We start from the raw sequence: 27,510 nt of genomic DNA, 5'->3' as shown, positions 1-27,510 counted from the left end.
TAGTACACTATAGTACTCATGAACATGTGTTGAGCAAGTTCCACCAAATGCAGCAAAATGCCTTTTTCACTATGAAGTAGCCTTAACTTTAGACTTTCTCTTCCAGTAAATAGATCTTGGAAAAACATTATTCATCTTCAGTAGAAATTCTTAGAATGTTGTTGATTGCATAAGCATTTAGAAAATAATTTAAGACTGATGTGAATCTGGGAGAAGAAAAAAGGGGCTTGGTGTGTTTCACATTTCTCAAGCTGCAGCGACTTTGAATCTGTAATAAAATGGCAAACTTAAATGGAAGCATGATAAGTAGAAGGTTGCTTCCTGCAGAGAGAGACTGCTTTCTCAAGAATACTCCTTGCAATGGTGCTTTAAAAAATCTATCACTGACCATCTGTGCAACTTCCAAAATGTGTAGGTACAACGTGACTAGATATCTAAATTGGGTGCTACAGTTTGGAGGCTATGTTGCTGCATCATTTCTGTACTTAACTGTTTCTAGGTGATTTTACTAAAACTGCCAGTTTATTGTATTTACAAGCTGTTTCTCTGTTGTAGAGTGAAATTGAAAAACTGAAGAAGACAGTTCAATCGACATGAGATGGCTAATTTCCATGATTTATCAGAAACTCAGAGCCTACATGTTGAAGATGAATTACTTCAGAATAATCAATGCTGTTTTCCATGTGCTTAGAAAAAATATTACATGAATATAATAGTGATACGGTGACTTTTTTTGCCAATGAAAAAGAGGCCTTAATTCTTACTGTGCTGGAATTGCAGACCTTTGTTTTCAGGTTTGCTTGAAAATACTACTGAATCTGTAAAAAGGAGGGAATTCTTAATAGATTTTTATTGCATACTTATAATGTAATTTTTAAAGAAGTCTATCCAGTGAATAGGGTGAATACACCTTTGAATAACCTGTAACATAGTCTATTAAGGGGGACAAAATAACTTTAGATTAATTGAGGTTGCTACTTTTCCTTTCATGGAAAGGGGAATATATGATATTTGTATATTTTTTATTTTTTTGCTGTTCTTTCCCAGGGTTATAAATTGTTATGCCTATATGTCTGCAGTCCAAGTATTAATGTTTATTTTTCAGGTGATTTTAAAATAGGAATCAGATTATGCTGTAAAGCAGATAAATCGCCTATGCAGAATAACTATAATTAATGATAAAATTAAAATGGTTTCTTTTAATAAGATAATGTCACTTGCACTATAGAATTACTAGAAAGGATTTATATTATACATTTGGGTCTGAATCAAACATGTTGGTATTTCATATACTAGAGAAGACTGGATTTGCCTATCTGATAGTCAATTTAAAATTCCATTTGTCCGTTCACATCTTTTGAATCAGGCTGTATAGTGTATTAAGGTGTTGCACTTAAATTAAACATTTTCAAGTCCTTATTCAAAAGTGAAAGTATGCAACGTCTATGAGGAATCTGATTTTGAAATGGCAAGTTGTCTGAAGATCTAACTTAGTCAGAGGAGCACCATTACATCCTTGGCAGCAGCGATTAGATTTGTTTCTTAAGTCTTAAAAATGTAATTACTACTATTTTTCACAGTGGTCAGTTCCCCTCTTGTTTCCTTTAATGATCGTCCTATGATAAAATCATAAAACTAGCATTTCACAGTTGATATCTCACAGTGTAGTGACCTTGTTTACGTTTTATTTTCAATCTGAAAATATCCCTAGGGTTTGGATCAGCTGTGCATATTTTCAAGAGTCCATTGACTTCTCTATAGTTACTGTAAAACAAAGCTAGCAAATGTAACAGCCTTTATTACCCCAAAACAGTATTTTATTAAGGGATAATTGCAAACTTAACACTAGTGAGTATTTGCCAATAGTGACTGTATCAGCCGCTACCAATCTAATTCTGACAAATTTTAAAAAACATTTTCCTACTAAAATATGTATGGTGTACCTTTAAATCAGCAGTCCACACTCTAGCATTTGGGAAAAATCACCCTTTTTCTTTTGTTAATCTGAAGTACATGTTCCTGCAAAATATGGTGCAGTTCTTAATTTAGCTTTTTAACCTAAAAAGCCTTGTATGTTACATTTTTCTTTCATTTTTCATCTCTCCTTCCTGTCTCTAGCATAGTTGTACTTGTGACATATTTGATACTGTTAGAGGCACTTTAATATTTTCTTGTTGGGACTGACATTAACTGAGCCACATCCAGACCAAACTTTCCTCTCGTGCCCACAGCTAGATTATTCTGTATAGAAAGCAAATGATGAATTCAAACAAGGCTTAGAAACTCTCTGACAAAACATTTTAAAGTAGCAGTATTGATTCGCTTGCCTTTTATTACTCTTGCTTCCTCTCTTGATCTCATTCTTTCATGTCATTTCCTATTTGTCCCAAAATTGTTACATTTCTACACTGTTATGGAATAAAAAGTCTGAACCTTTTATTAGGTTTATAACTTTTATTTTTTAAAATCTAATTTCGAAGGTCTACTCTGCCATTGTTCATATTCATACTTTGTATGCATGAATGTGATACCTTCACAGGGTTCTGATAAGGATTAGTTCAACAGCACCCTGATATTGGATTCTTACTTAATTTTCACGGATTTTACATTATTTTAGGGATGAATAAAATTGAGTGAAGATTTTAATGTTAAAATTAATAGAACCAAATGAGTATCTTATTTTGGCAGGTGAAATCCCAGCAAATGGTATTTTTTCTTGGAGTTTGGCCATGAACTTTTTAAACAGATGCTGTAATCACGTAAAAAGCTGAGTTTATAATGTTAATCATTTCTTTTAATATAGTACTTAGAGTGGAAAATTGACTTTTAATGTCACTGAAGGCATACAATTCCTGTAGTGATGACAGCAGCTCATTTCCAGTTGTAGCAGTTCTAATTAAGTAAAATACAAGCACCATGTTTAAAAAACTAAAAAGAATAACTTTATAAAACAGAATTTAAAAAAAAATACTTTTCTGTGGTGTGAAACTACAGTTCATTTATGCTAAAGTTTATCATCTGCTGTCTCCCCCAATACAAAGCAAGTTCAGCCAGTCTTTAAAGATGAACTGATACCTTAGCATGAGGTTTATTTTCAAACAGCACACAGATTTATTGTATATAAAGCTTAAAATGTTAATTTGCTTTAAACACTAGTTCTGGATTTTACCAGAAATCTATTGCATTTATGCATATAAACTGTGCTTGTAATCTAAACTGTCTTTTTGAAAGGGAAAGTAAACAAAAAAATCTGTAGGTGATTATATGCATTGCCTGTACCCCTTTGCCACAAGGTGTCATGATTGTGCCACAGATGGACATAAGATATTCTGCTTAATTGTCAATGACAGGCAAAGTTTATTCAGATTTTCAATATATACTGAAGATAGTAAGAAGAGCAGCATCTTAAAATAGATACTCCCTTTCCCTACTATTATGGCCGCAGTTTTATCATTAGGCAACATACACCTGTGAAAATTATAAACCTGAAATGATGAATTTAAAATGCATTACTTCAGATAAAACAATGACCTCTTTTCTGCAGCCTAAACAGGCTAAACCCAGATTATCTAAGGCATAAAAATGGAAGATTTTGCTCCTGATTTTGATAAATGTCAATGAGCAATTTTGCTGTGTAAATACTAACAAATTTTAGTTCATTTCACTAAGCTCCATATCACTGCCCACTGCTTCCAAAGAAAACTCTTAGTATAATAACTTTTTTCCATCAATAAGCAGTTGAATTAGCCATTATATGTGCATGACGTCATCCAGCAGCATCACGAGAACTTGTCTGTTCAAACTTGTAGCTCTACTGAACATGTGCAGGCCCTGTGAACCTCCTCAATTGTGCTATTGCTGTCTGGGACCCAACCATGAACAAAAAAGACTGTATAGCCTGCTCTCACAGTACTACAGGGTTTTGTACATGGAGGAACTGCATAGATCTCTCTGGAGTTGCAGTCGTCTGCCTCCTTGGGAAAAGGCTTAAATAGCAGCTCTCCAAACTCCTCAATCTGCTCAGGCCAAGGCTATGGGGTTGAGTTCAGCTGGCCCCTCTGCTTTGAAGCAAAAATGACATTTCCTGGAGTTTGACCCATCCTGTGTCAAACATAAGCAGCATGGTGCATTGACACCAGCGCTATCAGAGCGCCCTTCCCTTGGTGTTGGTGGCCCATGGTGCCACAAAGCTTTTTGTCTGATGCATGATCTCTTGATGCATGTGAAAAATGGTGCACTGAAGCTTCAGAAGAGTGCATTGTTGTTCCTGAAGCACAGTGCATTGATGTGCCTGATGCACGGTGCATCCAGGAGTCTGCTCAACAAGACACTACATAGATTTCAATGAATCAGGCCTTTGATTATGTAATGCACTCCCAGCATGATGCATCTTTGCATCTGATGTAGGCTTTGATGTACTTGATGTGTATTTCATTCCAAAAAGTACCTGGATGATCACAGACTCAAGCTTTCAACTTCTGCCCCCACCCCCTGGGGGACAGCAGAAAAACATACTTTGGAGGGTTCGTGATCCTCTGGAAGATCCAGGCATTCACCTTCCTTGCACCAAGCAGAGTGCAATATACCAGTCATCAGAGATCTACAGGGGAAGGTATGAGGTCACCCTTACTTCAAAGCTAATACCTCCTAGGTTACTAGCTGAAGGTTGTTGCCTGCAATCAGCGGATCCTGTGTGTTCAGTACTTCCACTCTCCTCACACAGACCACTTGCTATAATGCCAGAGCCTGTTTTGGTGTCAGATGAGGATGTACTTTCAACTACCTCAGACCAGAGAACACAACAGTCGCTTGATCAAATTGTGGGGTAAATGAGTTCTTTACCTCTCTCTCAAAATTGATAGATGGAACACACCAGTCTTTCTCTTCAACTCTCGCTTCTGCAATTCACAGATGAGTGTCTCATTCACCTATATGTGTGCCATTATCAGAACCCCAGATTAAGGACTTTTCATCACACTCAGTTGCAGTGGAGTCTGGTCAGTGGGAGGCAATGCACCAGTTCACACTTTTGGGACCTCAGCAAGAGGCTTACCCCCATGACACCACCTTTGTCATTAGTCCTGGATAAGTAAGCCTGTAACCCTAGACTCGCAAGAGGATTTCACTGGAATACCATGCAATCTGCCAGTTCCTCCAGAGCATACTTGCCCCTCTGGAAGATCTCTCCTATTCAAAATGATAGGAGCAGCACTAGGTGTTCATGTCCATAAGAACAAAACCAAAGAATTCATATATTAACCTATGTTAAATGTATAACGCTCTGGCGTATGTACCTGTTCTCTGTACACCGACGAGATATCTCTGATGAGCGGCGGTATATAAAAAAACTTTAAATAAATAAATAAATGTTCAGAACGTCTTGATGAAAATTATGGGAAAAGCAAATTTCATGTACCCTTATGACTTGAACACATTCATTCAAACTCCAAGCCAGGCAAAGACCATAAACTTCTGGATAATTTCAGCAAAAAGATATTCCAGAGTGCTATCCTTTCTGCTCTCATCACCATCTACCAGTACTATATGGTGCAAAATGTCAACTGTCTTCAAAAGTTGAAGTTGTACCTGTACTTGCCTTTCTCCGATCAGAATACCTTTCCTCATTCTTTCTGGGATGCGGAAGAAGCTATCCAGCTCCACCTCCTTTTCATGTATGAATTTTGATTCTGCTTCATGTATCTCTGCAGCTTCTATTGGAGTGCAGCGTTTGGCATGGCTATGGACAAGTTCCAACTGCAAGGACGTTCATGAGAAATTAGTGGACCTCCCATGTTTGGGAAACAACCTTTTCAGGGAGAAACTCTGTCTCCCCCAAATAAAAAGCCAAAATATGGCAGTATAGTTGCTGTCCATAGCACCAGAACAGCCCACTGTATGGCAGCATCCATACTTCCTTACAAGCGACTGTTTCCTCAGATGGCCTTACCAGCTGTTTCAGCAGTCCTGGCTTCCACCTCTTCTGACACAGCAGCTTCCTGCCAGACCTAGACAACAGGAGTGCCAGCAGGCTCAGCCTAAACCAGGGCCTAGTTTTTGATCCAATCAACTAATCCCCTCCTTTCCATTTTTTTTGAAATTAATACTTTTATTAACTTTCAGTATAATAAAGTTATTACAATAGCAACATGAATACAACAGAGACAATACATCCCTAATTCCCCCCTCCCTCCCAACTCCCCACCTAGGCAGGGGAGCTCCCCTTGCTCTGTTACCAAATTCCTCAAGGTAAATGATATCTTCTTATGCATTCACCCACATACTCTCCAGCCCCATATAAATGTGGAGTTGAATCCACTCCCACCCCCACTCACCAAAAACAGCTAAGCACGTAATCTTAATCACTGATTACATGCAAGAAATATATTCCACAAATGGTTTCCATGAAGCACGACAAGATGCCATTCTCCCATATTTAGCAGCTGTTAAAGAAGCCAGACGATAATATGAATGTAATTTATCAATAATCTCCGATATCTTCGGTACCTGTTCTGTTTTCCACCGAACTGCTATCAGTGTGCGAGCAGCTATAAAGGTATGAGAACAGAAACGCTGCTGGTTTTTATGAAGGGCATCTGGGAACACATGCAGCAAGGCCATCAAGGCGGATGCCTGTAGGGGCACTTGAAATAAGTCACTCAGCCAGTCAAATAAAAGGTCCCAAAAAACTTGAATTTTTGGACTTGTCCACCATATATGGATATATGTACCTCTACTTCCACATTTACGCCAGCAGGAATCCGAAGCAGTCGGATATATCCTATTAATCCTATCTGGGGTGAAGTACCATCTGTATATCATTTTATAACAATTTTCCCGCAAGCCTGCGGAGATGGAGCATTTCCTAGCAAAATATAATATGGCCTCCCAAAACTGCGGTTGTAGTTGCTCCCCCAGATCCAATGCCCACTGCTTCTCAAATGTGCTGACTGCGTGACCCGTGGGAGAAAGTGCATGATATAATTTAGAGATAGGACCTTTCAGTCGGTCACTATTTTGCACCAGTGACTCAAACAGCGAGCGACTGGGTCTTAACTCGTTAGCACGGTGAAGAGACTGAATGAAATGAACTACTTGAGCATACGCCAGAAAATCCCTTGAACGAAAAGGTGAAATGTCCATTAGACCCTGCATGGATAAAAGCGACCCTTGAGACATCAAGTGACCAATTGTGGTGAGACCCGCTGCCCTCCAAGCTGCCACCTGTGAAATGCATCTATTATAGAGAAGAGAAGTTTGATAAAAATATTTATAGTCCCCAACTACTTGCCGCCTATTCTGCTTCCAAATAGTCAGGGTCACCTGTAGGGGCCACGTTATGTCCTTAACAGTCCGCCAGGAGCTTCTAGGTTGCCAAAATATGGCCCTCAAAGCCATAGGACCTAACAGAGCTTGTTCAATTGTCACCCATTGTTTAATTTCCAGTGTACGGTGTATATCCAAAACTGCCCGTAATTGAGCCGCTCTATAGTACTTCAAAAGGTCAGGTACGCCCAGGCCCCCCTGTGATTTGGGACTATATAAAACTTGACGCGCTATTCGGGGTGGGCGTCGGCGCCAAATAAAATCAAATACCCTTTTTTGCCAGCGGCGGATCAGCAGTGCAGAGATCTCCACTGGTAGGACAGAAAACAAATATAGAAATTTGGGCAAAACTGTCATTTTAGTGATCGCTATTCTGCCCAACCAGGAAAATGTACGCCTATTCCATCGGCTCATATCCGTTGTCAAGTTGTCTAAGAGCGGCATATAATTTAAATGGAACAGATCTGTGAGCCTAGCAGATAAATACACCCCCAGATACTTAATATGAGATTTTGCCCATTTATACGGGAATTTACTGCGTATAGTTTGCATGTCTACGGGACTCAAGGTCACATTAAGTAGTTCAGATTTTGAAAAATTCACTTTGAGGCCCGCTACGTTGCCAAATTGCCGCAGTTCACAGGTAACCCCCTCCAGGGACACTATGGGGCTCGTTAATGTTAAAAGGATATCGTCGGCGAATAAGGAAGCCTTGTATTCTGTAGGCCCCAATCGAACGCCGTGTATGTCCCTAGCTTTTTGGATTCGGGTGACTAAGGGTTCCAGGTACAAGGCAAATAGCAGAGGGGAAAGTGGGCACCCCTGTCTGGTGCCCCGTCTGATAGGAAAGGCGGTACCGTAGCCACCATTCACTTTAACCCGGGCCGCGGGGTTATCGTACAACTGCTGTATCCATTGCAAAAAGAAAGGCCCAAAGGCCATATGTTGTAAAGTTGAAAAAAGGAAGGGCCAGTGCACCAAGTCGAAGGCTTTTTCAGCATCTAGGGACAAGAGTACCGCAGGAGTTTGAGTGTTCCTGGCCCACCATATGAGATCAATGACTTTTCTGATATTGTCTGCTGCCATGCGCTGCGGGATAAATCCTACTTGATCGGTGTGCACTAACTGCCCGAGAAACCTATTGAGCCGCTGAGCCAGGACACGTGCCAAAATTTTTAGGTCCACGTTAATTAATGATATGGGCCGATACGAGCCACATTGTGCCGGGTCTCGCCCAGGTTTCGGAATGACAGTAATGCCAGCGGTATTGTTATGGGGACCTACCCCTTTTCCCTCCCGGAGGTTATTAAAATACTGGGCTAAGGGTTCTACCACCGAGGATGCACATTTTTTATAGTATACTCCAGAAAGCCCATCTAAACCAGGCGATTTTCCCGGTTTCAGGGATTTAATCACCGCCTCAACTTCGAGAGGCTGAATAGGCGCGTCCAGGCTCTGACGTTGCTCCAATGTCAAGCTTGGCAGATCCAAGCCTTGCAAATAGGCATTTATATCAGCTAGCTGAATGGAATCCTCAGATTGATACAGGCTCTGAAAGAACTCAGTAAAAGTAGTACGTATCTCCGCTGAGGCATTAAGGACTTCTCCAGCGGAATTTTTGATTTTGGAAATATTAGTTTGAGTGGTCCGCGCCCGAAGTTGACAAGCTAAATAGCGGCCTGCCTTGTTTCCACCTTCATAGTATTTTTGTCGTAAAGTATCCGCTTATTATCTAGCTGAGCTAACTCGTCTTTAAGAGCCAGTATCTTCTGGTAGCAGTGCTTGGAGTGCGTTTGCATGTGGACCTGAGAGAGAGCTGAAATTTTGTTGAGCAAGTCTAGACGGGCCCCCTGTTCTTGGCGTTTGCATGCAGTGGCCCTAGCGACCAGAATCCCTCTTGCCACCGCCTTGGAGCATTCCCATACAGTAATAGGTGACACCTCCCCCCCAGAATTCAACGTAAAGTATTCCTGCATCTGTTCATTCAACCGCTGCGTAAAAACTTTATCCTGTAGTAGGGATTCATTAAGCATCCAAAACAGATTACCCGAATCTACATCCGGAAGGTCCACCTCCAACGTGATGGGGGCGTGATCGGACCAAGTGATGGCTTCTATCTCTGAGCTTCCAACCTGATTCCCCAGTAGCTTATCAATCAGAAAATAGTCTATGCGGGAATAACTTTCGTGAGGAGCCGAATAGAAAGTGTATGATCGAGACCTGGGATATCGACTCCGCCAAATATCTACTAGATTCCAGTCTGAGCTAAAATTGTGCAAGGCCTTTCTACTAGACCCCAATGATTGAGAGTGTGATGTAGAGGAGTCAAGATCAGGTCGAAGTGAAACATTAAGGTCGCCCCCCAGTATGATTGGGCCGGCTGCATGCTCCGCCAAGGCTCTGTGGAGGTCCTTCCAGAAGGGCCCAGCATCTCTGTTAGGAGCATAGACCGAGACTAGTGTAATTTTCTGTGAGCCAATTTGAATGTTTAAAATAAGATATCTCCCTTGCGGGTCAGCAGTATGTGACAGGTGTTCAAATACCAAATGTTTTGAAATTAAGATGCCTGTTCCTGTATATTTAGCATCTGGTCCTCTTGCTGCTAAAAATAAATGTGGGAACTCTCTACACTGCAGCAACCGCTCATGTTTATGCTTCAAATGAGTTTCTTGAATGAATGCTACGTCTGCTTTATGATGTAGTAACTCGCTGCGAAGGAGAAAACGCTTTCTGGGGGTGTTTAGGCCTTTAACATTAAGTGAAATTAATCTAACCATTATCCAGCAAAAGGACAATCATCGCTGTAGGTGCTTGTGGGACGTCTTTTAAAAAATCAATTGTACCTGGGGTGTTTTCTGGGTAGAGAGAATACATCAACATATCACTTGGTTGTACAGAGCATGAACATAGTCCGTCAAATACAGAGAGATTGGACAGTTTTTGGAGCTCCCCCACCTCCGTCTCCTGTACCAAAAAGGATTCGCTCACCATTCTCGGCGAATCTAACCCCTGGGGGGGGCCCTTGAGGCACACCGCTGACTGTAGTCAACTCCATTCCCCCCCCCCCCCCACCAGACCCAAACATGCTAAAAGTGAACGCAACATTTTCCATTCTGTAACATTTCTACTAATGCACTATGAAAATAACCGTAGTCATCAGCACTGAACCTCACAATATGGGAAAACTTTTGAACTGTAAACGAGAGGTGAAGTCCTTAAAGCTAATATAGGCTCCTCTGCATTGCAGTCCATGGATATAACCGAGACTAGTTCCTTCAGCCCTTCTCGGGAATAGGATTCCTGTGACCCGCTGCTTGTCTACGCAGTCGACCACGTCCTGGACCCTGTCGTCGCCAACGCTGATCTACGTCGGAGGGCATCGGAGCCTCGGGACGAGAAGTAGGAGCGAATTCAAAGCGGATACCAGCTTGAGTGAAGCACTCGGCAGCCTCTGCTAAGGTTTTAACCCTGTACGAGATGCCTTGATGTTGGAAAATCAGCGCAGAAGGAAAAGCCCATCTATAGCGAATTTCGTCTCGACGAAGGACTGACGTCGCCTCTCATAGTAAGAACCTCTTTTGTAATGTAGCAGGCGCCAGATCATTATAGATGGTTATGTCCTGATTATTCCACTTCCATTGCGGGTGGGCACGTGCCATTTTCACAATCTGCTCTTTTTGCTGGTAATGAAGAAACTTAATGATAATGTCCCTGGGCTGATTGTTTCGTTTGGGCCCCAGCGCTCGATGCGCCCGTTCCAAATCCACCTTCGGAGCACCTCCAGACTCTTCTGCTGAAGGTCCATAACTAGTCCAAAGATCTTGGCAAATGGTGATCGCCGTCTGCATACTATCCGCATATCGCTCTTCCTCCGGTACTCCTCTGATGCGAATGTTGGACCTCCGGGATCGGTTCTCCAGGTCTTCTACTTTATCGCCCAGCTCTGCAAGTTCCGTAGTAAATTGTTTTGCTTGTGTGGACATAGCTTCCATCTGTATGCTCTGGCCATCCGCCCTTCCATCCAACTCGTCCACTCGCACACCCAGCGAGGCAATGTCTTCTTTCATATTTTCCATGCAAGCTAAAAGTTCTGCTTTATGATTTCGCATTTCCGTTCTTAATTCAATAAACCAGCCTCGCATCTCATCTCGTGTGGGGAAGGCTGGGCAGGTGTCTGCCGGTGCGCTCTCCATGGCCTTCGAACTCCCCCCCACTGCCTCTTCCTCCTCCTCGCCAAGCCCTTGTGCGTTGGTCGGCATTATCAGCTGTTCGATCACTGGCTCTTCCGTTAGTTTGCTAAATGCAAATTGTTTTAAATCTGCAGCTTTCCTACGTGCCGCCATTACGCCGGTTAACAATTAGAGGCTGATTTTAAAGAGAGTTGGTAGTCGTCTAACAATGTGTGGTAGAAACGTCTTTCAGAAGAAATTTACTGGAAGTTGCTTGAAAATGAAATGTCCGTGAGTCCAGTGAGAGGAGTGGAAGGCTCAACTTGCGAAGGCGACATAATCAGTCCACCCGATGCAGTGTCTCCTCCGCAGCCATCAGCATCCCCCCCCCGCGGGACGCCTCTTAAAGAATCATCAGATTTGAGGCAAATGTAATCATCTGCAGCGTCTCAAAAACTGGCTATCCAGGTTGACCGGAGACAGGAGAGGAAGCTGAGGCTTTGCAGCCAAAACGGCAGGCGTAAGAACAAGGGGGCAGCAGCCGCACTCACCCTGTTCAAACCGGGTGACAATTCAAAATGTAAGCTCGACGGGATCTCGTGGCACAACGTGGGCTGCAGGGATCTGTAGGGCCAAGGTCCTAGTCACCAGCTGCCGCCCCTTCACGCGGCGAGCACCTCCCCTGAGACGCCTAGATCTTCAAGCTGTCTGCAGCGCTAAGGTTTTTACTTTTTATTCACTCTGCTTTGCGCCTAATCAATCTATTTCCCGCAGCACTCGTGGTCATCAAAATGGCGGTCGGGAAGACGCTCAGCCGAAACCCTCTCTGCAGCCCTGCAAAATCCGCTTGCCTCGATCCTATTTCTTTTGCGGGCTAAGTTAACTTGGCTCCAGCTGCTGGTCCGCTGCTGATCCGGGGAGGGGGGATGGGTGCAACGCGCTCTCCCGGCACCTGGCCTCTTAAACTTCCCGCTGCGCTCGTTCCCCCAGCCACCGACGCTGATCTGAGTCCTTAGTTTGTTTTTTTTTGGGGTTTTTTTTGTTTTGTTGTTTTTACTTTTTAATTTGCGCCGGGTTGTATTCTTGTACTCCGTCGCCCGCCCAAATCTGCCCTCATCAAAATGGCAGGCGCAGCAGCCAGCAGTCTCGTTCGTCTCTGCTGTCTAAGGTTACCTTTTCACCGCGATTCAAGTTCTTTGTGGGCGATTTTCTCTCCCCCAGCACGCTGCCTCAGGGCTTGCTGTGATTCTCCAGATCGGGTGAAGTTTTTGTGGGATGATATTTTAAGATTGGTCTTTGGCGGTGCGGAGCTCCAGGTTCAGGCATCCATCTCTGAATGCGGCGAACAGCGCCCCCCCCCTCCTTTCCATTTTAATAGGGAAAGGAATTCATTATTTTCTGGAAAAATGACATAAAATAACCTAGATATCTTGGTTCTTCAAGATTGTGCAATATGGAGTTGCTGATGGAGAAACAGCAGTACAACAGATCTAAAACAATGACATTGAATATATAAGGGGGTACCAAAATCTGCCCCTTACCAGCAGTGTGTCACTCTTTACCTTTATGGCAGCAGTGGCTTCAACTAGCCTGCTATGCTAACAGTGACTCAGAGGTCTCACTAGATCCTGCCTCTCTATGTGATGTCTAGTGAGGTGAGTTAGTGTACCACTCTCCATTGGGGGAGGGGTCTGAGTTAACAAAACTTCCTTACCTATGTGACACATGGAGAGAGTTGGATAGTTAGCTTTAGCACACAGCAGAGTGTGAGTGGGTTTCTTTGTGGAGTAAGCTCTCATTTGGACAAAGGGGTACTCTGTGAAAGGGGAAAAAATGAGTCCAGGTGGAGTGAAGTCCTGGGACTCCAGTGAAGAGTAGGAGTAGTGGATCTAGAAGTTAAAATTTATTTTAGGAATTTTAGCCCTCTCGATCCATGGTTCTAGGCAAGTTTTCAAATAAGTTGAGTCTGAAGGTCCACAGAAGAGAGAATCAGTTCAAAAACAGATGGAAGAGGCTTGTCCTTTGGGAATATCAAGAGAAGCTGCTTGCCAAGGGAAGATCCCAAGGAAGGAGTGCCTGACTGGCAAAGAAATCAGAAAGGAGCTCTCTGTGCTATGATTGAGAAAAGAGACAAAGAATCCTTGCTCTACCGAAAAGGTATTGGGAGGGCCTAGGGAGGAAGGATACATTTCTTAAGAGCTTACCTTTTGAGATTGTGGAGGCCTATAAAATCATGAGTAAAATAGAATGGGTAAATGTGGATTGGTTATTTGTGCTTTCAAGAGATAGACTAGAGGATGCTCCATGAACTTAGAAAGTAGTACATTTAAAACAATTTGGAGAAAATTCTTTTTCACTCACTGCATAATCAATTTCTGAAATTCATTGCCAGAGGATATGATAAATGCAGTTAGTATAACTGAGTTTAACTGGTTTTGGACAAGTTCCTGGAGGAGAAGTCCATAAACTGTTATTAACCAGCTAGACTTGGGGAAATCTACTACTTATCCCTTGGTGATAGCAGCATGGGCTCTATCTACTATTTGTGATCTTGCCAGGTACTTGTGATCTGGGTTAGCCACTGTTGGAATCAGGATACTGGGTTTGGTGGACCCTCGGTCTGATCCAGTGTTGCAATTCTTTTGTTCTTATGATACTGATTGCAGTTCTCCTGGTCCCCATCCCTTCCATACTATTTGCCTCCCCCATCCAGATCCATTTCATCTCCTACAGATCCATCTGGAAGTACAATCACTTCTTAAGCAACAGACTGTGAAATTGATCCCCTGCATCATATTTCTCATTCCCAAGAATTCAGGGGGATTGCAACCAATCTTTGACTTGAGGCTTCTGAACAAGCACTCCTCCAAGAGAAAATCAAAATGAACTCCCTCTGCACAATTCTCCCATTTATTCTATAAGACGAATGGATGTGTGCCTAGAATCTTAAGGATGCCTATACATGCATCCCAATTTGTCCTTCCCATTGAAGTTATCTCTGATTCAAAGTGGATTCTTCCCACTACCAGAGCAAAGTCCTTCCCTTCAGCCTATCTTCTGCTCCCAGAGCCTTCACAAAATGCCTCATGGTAGAGGTAGCACACTTGGATCATCAGGGAATACAAGTCTTCCTGTACCTCAGCAATTGGCTGCTTACAGCACAGTTACAAGAAACAGTTCTGTACTCCCTGGACATGATGATTCATCTTCTACAGAACTTAGGATTTATCATCAGTTTCAAAAAGTCCAACCTCTAGCCCACACAGCACCCTCCAGTTCATAGGGGCCTGCATAGACTCATCACAGAGAGCATTCCCACCCAACAATCAAATGACCTCAGTGTTCTCACTCATCCAGAAACAGCAGTCCAGTCTGACTACCACAGCTAGGTAGCTCCTTATACTCTTAGGATATATAGCGGCAGCTATCCATGTAACCTACCTTCACATCTGTCATCTATAGTGGGATCTGAGATTTCAGTGGGATCAACTTACACAATTCCTCCCATATGGGATCATTGTACACCTAAGGAGTTTGGTCTCCTCAGGAAACCTTTCAAATCAATCTCTTGGAGTTAAGCTATATGGTATGCTCTCACCACCTTCATGCATCTTCTCCGGGGTAAGAGCATCCTAATACAGCAGGAAATCAGGGGAGAACAGGATTGTGGCCTCTCTACCAAGAAGCACTGATGATATGGAATTGGGCAGAAAGGCATCGGGTGACTGTTCAGGCCACTTTCTTATCAGACATATCCAATACTTCTGCAGATCGCCTGAGCAGAGATTTTCAACCTCACGAGTGGTCTCTGCATCAATCAGTAGCAAACACTGTTCGACTTCTGGGGTCTATTGACAATGGACCTGTTTGCGTCTTGGCAAAGCGCATAGCTAAATCAATTCTGCTCAATTCTACTAAGCTCATGTATGCATTTCTGCTGATATCTCTCATTGCTAATACAGTGCAAAAAAAACCCCTTAAGGACCACACCCACCTAATCCTTATAGCACCACTTATGGCCCAGACATATTTGGTAATCATATCTCATCAAGCTTTCCAGCAGTCCTCCCATACCTCTTGGGTCAACATGTATGAGATGTCTTTCATCGCAATCTGTTAGCCCTCAACCTTGCCAGTTGGATGTTAAATGCATAGTGTCTGCAAATTTTCAGTTACCATCGGCAAACGAAGACACATTAGCTTCCTCTAGGAAGCCTTCCACCAGAAGAAACTATGCCTTCAAATTGAAAAGATTCTCTATCCAGTACCGACAACATGATTCTGCTCCTTTTTCACATAAGTCTCCACAACTCTTACAATACTTGCTTCACCTCTCTAACTTGGGTCTCACCATTTCCTCAGAGTACATCAGAATACCATCTCTGCATCTCACACTTCATTGGAAAAAGTGCAGAGGTATGCTCCCATGCATTAATTTATGATCTGCAAATGGCTGTCTGTTTGTAGTGCCTGGGGTTAAAGAGATCAAGGAAGTGATGTTTCAAAATAGGATATTTTCTGAGTGGGCCTGTGCTTTAGAATTCAGCACCACTGGAAATTAGATTGGAAACTAATTACTTGTCATTTAGAAAAAAAATTAAGGCATGTCTTTTTCCAGGATTGGAATAGATCTGGTTGCTTTGTTCAGTTTTTATGCCCTTTGGTACTGACCCATGTGATTTTAAATTGTTTTGATTTTTTTGCATTTATTATGTTGTAAACTGCTCTGATCAGTTTTTTCTGTATGTGCGGTATAAAAAAAGTCTGGAAATAAAATAAACCAATCTCCAATCATCTGCTCATATCTCATTTTTTGAAAGGACTCTGGCACCTCAAACACTCAAAGAAGTATCCTCTCTCAAATGATGAAGCCTCCTTTGGAACCACTAGAATCCAGTTCTTTGATCTTGACTTGGAAGTTACTTTTCCTTGTCATTTTGGCAAGATGATTTATCAAACTCTAGGCTCTCGTCCACTACCCTCTGTATCTGCAATTTTATCACGGAAAGGTTGGTCCTCTAAGCTCGCCCAAAGTTTCTACCAGAAGTAGTTTCAGATTTCCATATCAAACTATAGTACTACTTACCTACTTCCCAAGGCCTCTTGTGCATAAGAGTGAGAGAGCTCTCCATATTCTGGACTGCAAGCAGGCCTTGGCATATAATGAAATGTACTCTGCTTCATCGTAAGATCAACCAACTCTGTCTCATACAACCCTAACTGCCTTGGAGTGCTGATTGCTAAGTGAACTTTATCCAGTTGGTTAGCTGATTGTATCCATCACTGCTACAACCTGGCATGATTTCAGGTTATGGATCCAAAACCCATCAGGTATGAGCTATGATTTTTTCTGTAGCTCAAAGCTCTGATGTGATCATCAGTCCACACATTCATGTCCCTTTAATTCTTGATAACATTTCAAAGACTGACAGTAGATTCAGACAAGCAGTTTTACATAATCTGTTTATGCTGTAGGCCACTCTCCATGGTGGAGTTCGGGTTGCTTACTAAGTAATCCTCTGCTGCAACCCTCAGCTCAGGGCTTCCCACATGTAATGGCTACTTCAGCCTGCTTATCGACGGAAAACAAGTTCACTTATCTTAAGCAGTGTTTTCCATAGATAGCAGGTTGAATTAGTCAGGGAATACCTGCCCACCTCCCTGTAGAGTCAACTATATAGCTAGATATTCAGCTCTGATACTGACTGAGAAGGGTCACAAGGTAACATCTGTGCAGGAACTTCTGCACATGCTCAGTAGGGCTAAAAGTTCTAAGAGGCTGGAGAGAAGTCCGTTCAGTGCTGCCAGATGTTACCCACATGTGATGGCTAATTCATTCTGCTATCTACAGAAAACAGTGTTTACTATAAGTAAACTTGCTTTACTGAAGTTTTTTTTCCCCAGTGGTATTAATGCATATAAATGACTATCTTAAAGCATCAACTGCAGTTGTTCATCAGTAATAAACTATTTAATTGCAGTGGCTATATAAAACCTTTTTCATAAAATCCTAAACCAGAAATATTATATTATACAGGTTATATTTTTACCAATAAGCTAATGTGAAGTTATCAGTTGGCTTGATACATTGTAAATGAATATTTGAGTCGAATATTGATTTTGTGGTTACTTTACATCAATAGTACTCCAATCACCATACTGTACTTTTGAATTGTTACCTCTTTTGAGGCAATTTTATATTCATCTGCTGAGATGCACAGTACCTGTGGACTGTAAACCTAATTTTCAAAGGGAAAATGTGTGCTTTTCCTTTTGAAAACTGTCATGTATACAAAGTACCCGCAGACTTTTGCACCTGCTTTTTGTGTAGGTACAATTTCTATGAAAAATAACGTGAATAAATTTTGAAAATACAATCTATGCTTCTTGTATGCCAATCCAACCTAAAACATGCCCCAGGAAATGCCTCCTCTCAATCCAGCTAAAAGTAATCATATTATGGAATCCCACATGTACTTTTAGCCTGATTGAATAAGGGCAATTTTCAAAGAACCAGTCTACCCAGGTAGACTGCTACGTTCCTTTTACCTTCTCAGCTGCTCTCTTTCCTCCTTACCTTCCTCCCTCTCTCTCCCCCCCCCCCTTTTTTTCGCTCCTGCTCCATCCCCACTCCCTGTTTTTTGTAATTTCCTCCTTTCTCAAGTTTATTGTAAACCGGTGTGATGTGCTTGCACGAACACTGGGTATATTAAAAGCTGTTAAATAAAATAATAAATAAAAGACTTTGAAAATTGTTCTTCCAAGGAGATTATACACATGCAAAGACAAATGGACCAAGTAAGTGAAGAAGTTCTGGTTTAGAAGCTCTTCACGTTACAAATTATGGGGAAAATATGCTTGGCAAGTGGTTCTGTAAACATTTCCATGAGCATGTAAAACCAACTAAGAGCAAGACAATCAAATGTGTAATGGCCTTGTTTTGCTGTAGCAATAAAACCACCAAGTGCAATGACTTTAACCAAATTATCTTCTAAAAACCAATGCTATGTTTCTAGCCATAAAATAGAATTATCACTCTAAAAAAAAACAAAAAACTTTTTCCTTGAGTCAGTTATTCCTCCCTAACAACAAAATGGTTTACTAGTATGCAAAACATTCCAAAAATTGTAAGAGGATCTATATACAGCAAAACATTTATTTGATTTTATTTACAGGTGCTGTAAAGTAATGCATGCTTTCAGAAATCCTGCAAATAAAAATATTACATTTTCAGACTGTCTCAGCCTTTTTTCCTCCCTTTTATATTTTCTTTTTTTAAAATGGATGTACTTGAATCCCTACTTCTCATGGTAGTGAGAACTGATATCACAAGCTGTAGAAGACAGTAATGAGATATATTGTGCAGCTCTATTAATTCATTGGCTCCTAACCTGGGACTTGTGACCCAGATATGAACTGCAGAAGACTTTCAAGTATATCAGATGATAAAATTCCATTAATAACAATGAATACTGACACTTGGGGAGCTATACTCAAGTGGGTTTATTTTTATAACCAACATTAGCACAACAATAAGGTTAATATAATTAAGATATGTATTTTTATTATATTTCAATAGAGGGGTGTGTGTTTTGAAAGCTTCTCTTTGGCCATGCCTACCATTTTAAATCTTGTACTGGTCCTCATCAGAAGACCATGCAGGCGTTCCATGGTGCATGCAAAGCATAACTATAGCAGGAACAGTAGTAGGCTCAGAAGGTAAAATTTAAAAATTATGAGGATGGCCATGGCAGCTTGGGGCTGTTTAGAACCCCTCCTCTGCTTGTTTTCTTTTTTTGTTATAAAAAATGGAGTGCTCTAAGAAGTTGTCCAGGAAGATGTCTACGTAGACCTGTTACTGTCTAATTCCCTCACAAACTTATGCCATTAAAAGGATTCAAACTTCAGACTGCTGACCTGTTGAGTAAATGATATAAGAACAATTTCTAAAATGAAAGATTTCTTAAGTTTAGTAATACTTGTGACAGCAAGCAAGAACAGTAAGTATTAGAGTGAAAGCACTGTATGCCAGGACAGAGTAGTGCTGCTTGGTCTGCAGAGATCACATAGTATCTTGAGGTCTGCCTGACCTGCCTCACTGACCAGTGAAATTAACTGGGTCAGCTATTGTGCTACCGTGAATGCCAAGCAAATATGTGAGAGGTTGAAATGGGCTGGGCCATTTTACATTCTTGGCTACATGGTAGAAGGAATCCAGGCTCAGAAGACCCTATCAGAGGCATGGAGTAATTTTGTCACCAACACAAATATAAAGAGATGCACATAAGAAAAACTTTTTTTTTTTAACAGTATACTTGAAAGAGAGAGTAAGTGCAGCCAGAAGGAATCATTATTTAGCTTACTTTCATGCTCAAGAAAAAAGGTAATTAAAAAGACTAAACTGTTAATAAAGGGGGAAAAGGTGAGCAGCAGTAGATATTTGGTGGAAAACTGAAGCACCATCTCTTGCAGAATGCCAAATAGATGTGTGGAGGGGATCTCGACAGAAGAGGGCAGTGGAACAGAGAAGTGAAAGCAGAGAGCTGTGTTTCAGTCAGTATAAGCATATAATAATTGAAAGAAAACTATAGGGCCAATACAGTAAAGTCCGCGGGAGAGCGGGCGAACACCCACTCTCCTGTGCACATGATTCTGTATGCTAATTAGGCCCGGCGGTAAAAACAGGCAAAAGGAGGCGCTAGGGACACTAGCGCGTCCCTAGCACCTCCTTTTGGACCGGAGCGGTGGCTGTCAACTGGTTTGACAGCTGACACTCAATTTTGCCGGCATCTGTTGTCGAGCCCGCTGACAGCCATGAGTTCGGAAACTGGACGCCGGCAAAATTGAGCGTCCGGTTTTCGACCCGCGAGCCGACTTCAATTTTTTTTTTTTTTTTTTTTTTTACTTTTTTAAACTTTCGGGACCTCCGACTTAATATCGCCATGATATTAAGTCGGAGGGTGCACAGAAAAGCAGTTTTTACTGCCTTTTTGTGCACTTTCCTGGTGCCCGAAGAAATTCTGAAAGTAAAATGTGCGGCTTGGCTGCACATTTTACTTTCTGAATCACGCGGGAATACCTAATAGGGCCATCAACATGCATTAGCATGTTGCGGGCGCGATTAGGTTCGGGGGGGGGGGGGGTTTGGACGTGCGTTTTCGGCCCCTTACTAAATAAGGGATAACGCTAGCGCATCAAACGCACGTCCAATGGAGGATTAACAGTGCGTTCGGCCCGTATGTAAGCAGATAAATGTTGCTATTTTCTGGGCTAAGAACAGATTAACTATTTAACTAATAAACTTGAATTTTAAAATTTATGTATCTGATTTGTATAATAAGCTTTTCAGCACTTCAAAGCAGATTACATTTAGGTACTGTAGCTATTAGAGATGTGAATCGGAACCGGAATCTGATCGGTTCCGGTCCCGATCCAAATCTTAAAATTTTTATCGCCCAGCCCGATTTGAGTTCTGATTATCGGCTGCGCCCGATCTGATAATCAAAACACCTCCCAAACCCCCCAAAAAGGTTTTAAAATTACCTGGTGGTCCAGCAGGATCGCGGGGAGCGATCTCCCGCTCTCGGGCCATCGGCTGCGTTAATAAAAATGGCACCGATGGTCCTTTGCCCTTACCATGTGACAGGGCAAAGGTAGCGCTGGCACCATTTTGAATATTGGCAATATGGCCCGAGTGCAGGAGATCGCTCCCGGACCCCCGCTGGACTCCCAGGGACTTTTGGCCAGCTTGGGGGGGCCTCCTGACCCCCATAAGACTTGCCAAAAGTCCAGCGGGAGTCCGGGAGCGACCTCGGGCCGTATTGCCAGCATTCAAAATGGCGCTGGCACTAGCTTTGCCCTGTCACATGGTAAGGGCAAAGGGCCATCGGCACCATTTTTATTAACGCAGCCGATGGCCCGAGAGCGGGAGATCGCACCGAGACACCCCCCCCCCCCCACTGGACCACCAGGTAATTTAAAACATTTGGGGGGGGGGGTTCGGGAGGGTGGGGGATTTGTTTTAAAGGGTCGGGGTGGGTTTTAGGGTTGTTTGGTGTGCCGGTTTTCCCGCCCTCCCCCGATTTACAATTTTTCACGATAAATCAGGGGAATTTCTATTGTATCGTGACTCTAATGATTTTTGATGATTTAAAAAATATCTGACGATTTTTTTAAATCAAAAAATGATTCACATCCCTAGTAGCTATTCCTCATCCCCACAGGGCTCATAATCTAAACTCTTACCTGAGGCAATGGAGGATAAAGTGACTTGCCCAAGGTCACAAGGAGCAGTAGTTGAACCCTGGTCTCCCTGGTTCAAAGCCCACTGCTCTAACTAGCCTACTCCACCACTGTACCAAGAAGCTACATGAGGGGAGTACATATGATTTTCCCTCTATATAAAACTGGTCTTTACAAAGGTCTTATACTTGTTTTCTATTAAACTTGTGTAAAGTTCAGAAAAATGGTGAGAAAAGTGTTTAACCTGTCTTGCTCTCCTCATTTAATTAGGTCTTGCTTGTCCTGAAATGAGTGAAAGCATGCTTTAGGGGCAATATTTGTGGTCCTTTTATTTTTCCAGACTATTGTGAGCACAGTTTTAATTTCTGTGTTGCCCTCTGTTCCCATAGGAAATTTGTATCTGTCTTAATATCTTTTTAGCATCTTCATTTTTATCTCTTTCTGGTTTGCAAAATCTATGTAATCAACTTTTCAAAATCATTCTGGTATTCTGAAATGGATAGTGATCTTTTCCAGGGTTCTTATTTTGATTGGTTAACTGAAGTGTCCATTTGCTCTCTCATGACTTAATTTTGAGCTATACAGTTTTTACTTCTCCCTTCACTTCTACTATTGCTTGACTGAGATTAGTCCTTTGTGATTTCAATCTGTGAACAATTGATAAAATGTCATATTTCATAACTCGTTCATCTGATGCTATGTAAACCTCCCCACTTTCTGGAAGCATTTCTATTTTGGATTTTTTTTTTTAATTTAATATTACCCTGCCTGCAGAACTTAAATAATGTAGATTCATATGTGGCTTTTTTATTTATAATTCAAACTGTAAGGGAGCTAGTTGGCCTCTCAAAGTAAGATAATTCAGTAACCTCTGAAGTTTGTAGAGCAGTTTTTAGTGTGGTGTTCTCTTGCACTCTTAATTACAAAGGTTTTGTAAATTAGGATATTTTCTGATATGTTGCAATACACATTATTCCACAGAAGTAGCTTCCAGCCCTTAACAATGTGGTGCAGGGACAAGAACAACAGACAGCATTGAAGCTTTGCTTTTGCCCTCTGCTTCAACATAAATACTAAAAAAAAAAAAAAACCAAAAAAAACTACAGTAAAAGAATGTTTGAAAGTGCATGAAACTCTGTCTGGAAAACTATTACACAGTGCCATAAGGTATATGAGTGCTGTAGAGACATATAGGAAAGACAGTCCATCCTCCATGGACCTTTGTCTAGTTGACAGTTGGACTGATGACAAGGTTATTTTAGTGAACTAAGGATCTTAGTCTTTTAAAATCAAAGGGGTGATCCAAAATGTTGCAGCAAAATCTGTGCTAAGACAGACTAGACAAGCTTTATCTAATTTTATTGCATACTCTTCACTAACATAAATACCATGTTGGTCAGTCCAAGGTCCATCAAACCCAGTATCCTGTTTCCAACAATGGCTAATCCAGGTCACAGATATCTGGCAGATCCCATAAGGTAGATCTATTTCATGTTACTTCCAGAGTAATAGCTTGCTGTAATCATTTTGACCACATCCTTTGATGATAGATTCCAGAGCTTACTTGTGCACTAAATGGAAAAAGTACTTTCTATGATTTGTTTTAAATCTGGTGGCTATTTTCATGGAGTGTCCCCTTGATCTAGCATTATTTGAAAGGTTAAATTACTATCCTTCATTTACCCATTCTCTTTATGATTTTATAAACTTCTATCATGTTCCCTCTGTCATATCTTTTCCTGGCTGAAGAGCTGTCACCTACTTAGACTATCATCATAGGAGAGCCATTCCATCCCGTATGTTTGTTGCCCTCCTCTGTGGCTTCCTAATAAGGCACAGGTACAATTTGATACTGTCTTCAGTTTTTTAGGTGTTACAAGGTAAAGAGCTCAATTATCTGAAGGAGAAGATTTGGTATTGCCCCTAGCATTACCTGTAGTCTAGCCTGGAAGTGTTGGTTATTCTGGCAGTTAAAACAGAAAATCTAGGCTTAGAGCCAGATCCTTCTTATCCATGGGCCCTTCCTAATGAAATCCTACAGAGGTCCAGTTGGAAACTAATTAATTGACCTTTTGTAAGGTGGTCAAGTCTTGTATTTTCCCATAATTGCTTGGTAGATTCTGATCATTAGAAACAGAATGCCTCATCTTTTATTCAGAATTTTAAATGGCCTACAGATACAGTATACTCTAGTTTTTTTGTGGAGAATATTTGTTTATTATGTTTCAATATTTTTGCTGGTACTTTTTATTTATTGATGTTTTATGTTTGGAATTGATTGTCTTATGATTGCATTTTATATGTTGTATACCACTTTGGACAACACTTTGAGACTGGGAAGATAGTAAATATTTTTAAATAAAGTTAATAAATTTAATTTAAATAAAATTAATTTAAAAAATGTCCTGAATCATCACTCATACGGTAATTGGTATTCCAAAATTTTAAAAGAGTACAGTCTAATAGTGTTTCTTAACCACCAGTCTGTGGACTGGCAGTGGTCCTCTGCAGCATTTGTCTGTCCACTGAGTGGTGGTGATTGCAGGAGATCTACCCTGCAACTGCACTGTATTGTACCCTGCACCACAGCCAGAAGAGACTTTTCCTTACCTTCAACTTTGCCCTGCTCTGTGGACTTTTTTTTTTTTTCAGATGGGACGGCTACTGAAGTCCCATCTTGGGGATGGGAGCAGCTGCAGCTGAATGTTAATGAGCTGGTATAAAACTGAGTTTAAGTGCATTCTATCTGGCCCCAGCTCCCATATAGAAGCCAGAAGGGCAAAGGGCCACCACAAGCCTGAGAGTGGAGCAGATGCTAACTCAGTCTCACACCAGCTTGTGACCAGCCCCAACTGATTAAAAAAAAAAAAAAAAGGTCAAGGGGTAAGAGTGATTAATTGTAGTTGTGTGGGCTGTCATGGAAAAGGAAGATATTTCTCATATTTTTTTGTTTTAATAAGCCAATGGCTGAGTGGGAGAGAGGTACTTTTCTTCTTTTCTAAGGACACTACTGTTGTCTAGCAGGGACAGGAATGGAAGGAGAGGACTTTATTTTATTTTATTTTTTAAAGACTGGCTAGGTGAAGGGAGTACTTTTCCCCTCCTCCCCCTAAGTTCTTTAATTTGTGAGGGGGATGCCCCCTACCCCCCATATTCATTAATACCACAACCTGGCCATGTAAATTAAGGAAGGTGGCTAAGTAGGTGCCTAGCATACAGAAGGTTGAGAAACATTGGTCTAATTCAATGTACAATGTTGGCAAATGAAATCTTATGGAAGATGATTCCTGTTTTTCTGTTGCAATGTAGCAAAGCCAGCCCTTCATTATGCAAATTAGGCAATCACATGGAATGCCAAAATTTAGGGGGCAGAAAAATCCTGGAAAATTCCAGGTGCCATTTTAAAGGAAGGCATTGGCAAGCCATTGACCAAAAACATTTTTAAAACTTATGAGCAAGATCAGCAGTGAGACATGCCAGCCCATGAGTTTTACAAATGTTTGTAGTGGCAACACTGCGCTACTGGTGGGGTTTTACCCAGATCAGTCCAGACCAGTGGGTTATGCACTCCCACCAGCAGATGGAGGCAGAGAACAAAACTTAGTGACACGGCTATATAACTCTAGTGCCATCTGCAGCTCCTCAGTATTTCTCTGTCTCCAGCAGATGGTGGTTGTGCATCCTGCAGCTCTGGACTGAGTTTTTGCAGGGCTCCCCAAGGTGTGAGGTTCCGATCGTGGGCCATCCCTTGGGTGGAGCACCCCTGGCTGTAGAGCCCTTGGATTCCGGGGAGTTGGATAGCCAGGGGACTGGTTCCCTCCATGCCCCGAAGCCCTCTTCCAGCGCCTCCTAAAGGAAAGTACCCTATGGGGATTTTTTTACTTGGAGTTGAAAAAAAAAAAGATTCTTGCTTTCAGTTTTTTTCTCTGCAGGAGCTTTTCTCTGAGGCTTGCCGTTTCAGGCACTGCTCGGCTGGGGGAGGAGGAACATCCTACTGCCCGGAGCCTCCTCGGGTTGGGGAAGTAGCTCATGGGCTACATTTATCTGAGGGCCTGGACAGTTAAACCGGCGGTTTGCAGTATTTTTTTTTTTTTAAACTGCTTCCTCCTTCTGGAGCGCTGAGCTTGGGCTGTTTTTGGAGCCATTTTGTTTTCTTTCACGGGTCCTGTGCTAGTGCTCAGCCCGACCGATTTTTTCTTCTTCTGGGACCCCAGGGGAGCTGGGGGAAGGACTGCCATGTCTGAAAATACCCTGGTGAAGGTCTGTAGGGCCAGTGGCCTGGTTTTAGAGTTGGATGCTCACTCTCTCTCTGTACCTCATGTGCTGTGGAGGGGGAGGGTTCATCTGCCAAGGGTCAGAAGCCCAGAAAGCCTAAATGTGTGTCTGGGGGACGAGCAGGAATGAAAGCTAAACCCCTGGGGTCAATGGTTACCCAGGGGTAAGAAGGTAAGGAAGTAGCGTTCCACACACCCCCCCCCCCCTCGCTTTCCCCAGCAGTGGTAGAACCGGGCCAGGGAGATCTGAAAGATACAACTTCGGATTCCAGTAGCAATGATGTGGGACCCGAGGTTTCTCCCCGGAGTTTGTGCTACTAATGCATGAGGCCTTCCTGGCTAGGAAGGCTGTGAAAAGGAGGTCTCAGGACAGCGCTGGTGGCTCTGCCAAGCGTCTAAAGACACAAGTTCTACCTTCTCCGGGCCCTCAGGCTGCAACAACCCAGGGTGACTGACCCTGATCCGGATCCAGCTGCTGACGGAGATGATCCGTTGTTGCTGGACGCCCCTGGGGGGAGTGATGACCCTAGGGTGGTCCGGCTGTTTAAGCAGGAGGAATTGCGTCCCCTTATTCCCTACATGCTGGAGGAACTGGGGCTCAAACTGTCACAGGAGGATTCGGACAATGAAGGGGTCAATCCGATTCTGGACAGGCTGTGAGGACCCCCCTCGGCTTTCTCAATTCCGAAGAAAATTCAGAAGCTTAGCAGCAGAGGGGGTGGGATGCCCCAGAGGCCGGCCTCAAGGTAGGATGGGCCATGACCAAGTTGTATCCGCTGTTGGAAGAGCATTTGGAGTCTTTATGGACCCCCCAAGGTAGAATCTCCGCCGTTACTAAGAAGACTACCATTCCTGTGGCAGGTTCGATGGCCCTGAAGGATGCCCAGGATCGAAAATTGGAAGTCCACCTGAAATGCCTTTTTGAAGTCTCTGCTTTGAGCCTCCGAGCAGCTGTATGTGCCAGTATGATGCAGCGCACCTGCCTGTGTTGGATTCAGCAACCACAGGACCCAGCCGTCTTGGGGATCGTCCCAGGCGCAGGCAGTACATCTGGAGGAGGGGGTGGTTTACACGGGGGATGCTCTGTATGACCTGGTGGTGTGTTCCATGGTCTCTTCAGTGGCGGCCTGATGCTTACTGTGGCTCCGGAATTGGTCGGCTGACTCTTCTTCTAAAGCACGTTTGTGCAATCTTCCTTTCAGGGGGAAGCTCCTGTTTGGTGAGGACTTGGACCAGCTGGTAAAGTCACTGGGAGAATCCAAAGGGAATAGGCTCCCAGAGGGATAGAAAGCCCTTTCAGAAAGCCTTTTCCCCAAGGACCCGGGTCAGAGATTCCAGAAGATTTAAGTCAGGAAAGGGGGGTTCCTCTGCTTCCTATGGATCCAGGCCTTCCTCAGGACGTCAACAGTCCTTTTGGGGACCCAACCGGACTGCGAGGGAAGATTCCGGCCAGGGAGCTGGAGCCGGCAAAGTCTCCCAATGAAATCAGGAGCACCCACTCC

The 27,510-nt window shown here is 42.6% G+C and overlaps 1 protein-coding gene across 1 annotated transcript in view; it reads left to right on the top strand.

Annotated features, from left to right (window-relative positions):
* The window catches only part of CD2AP (CD2 associated protein), a 387,343-nt gene extending 368,618 nt beyond the window's left edge, over positions 1 to 18,725 (top strand). The window contains 1 exon segment of the mRNA XM_029596051.1: positions 556 to 18,725. Coding sequence (XP_029451911.1) covers positions 556 to 597 — 42 coding nt within the window. The 3' untranslated portion in view covers positions 598 to 18,725.
* The last annotated feature ends 8,785 nt before the right edge of the window (positions 18,726 to 27,510 follow it).

The sequence above is a fragment of the Rhinatrema bivittatum genome, chromosome 3, assembly GCF_901001135.1.
Source record: "Rhinatrema bivittatum chromosome 3, aRhiBiv1.1, whole genome shotgun sequence".
NCBI classification, from domain to species: Eukaryota; Metazoa; Chordata; class Amphibia; order Gymnophiona; family Rhinatrematidae; genus Rhinatrema; species Rhinatrema bivittatum.
Note: the sequence above shows the minus strand (reverse complement) of the source record. Positions and strands in the feature narration are given on the sequence as shown.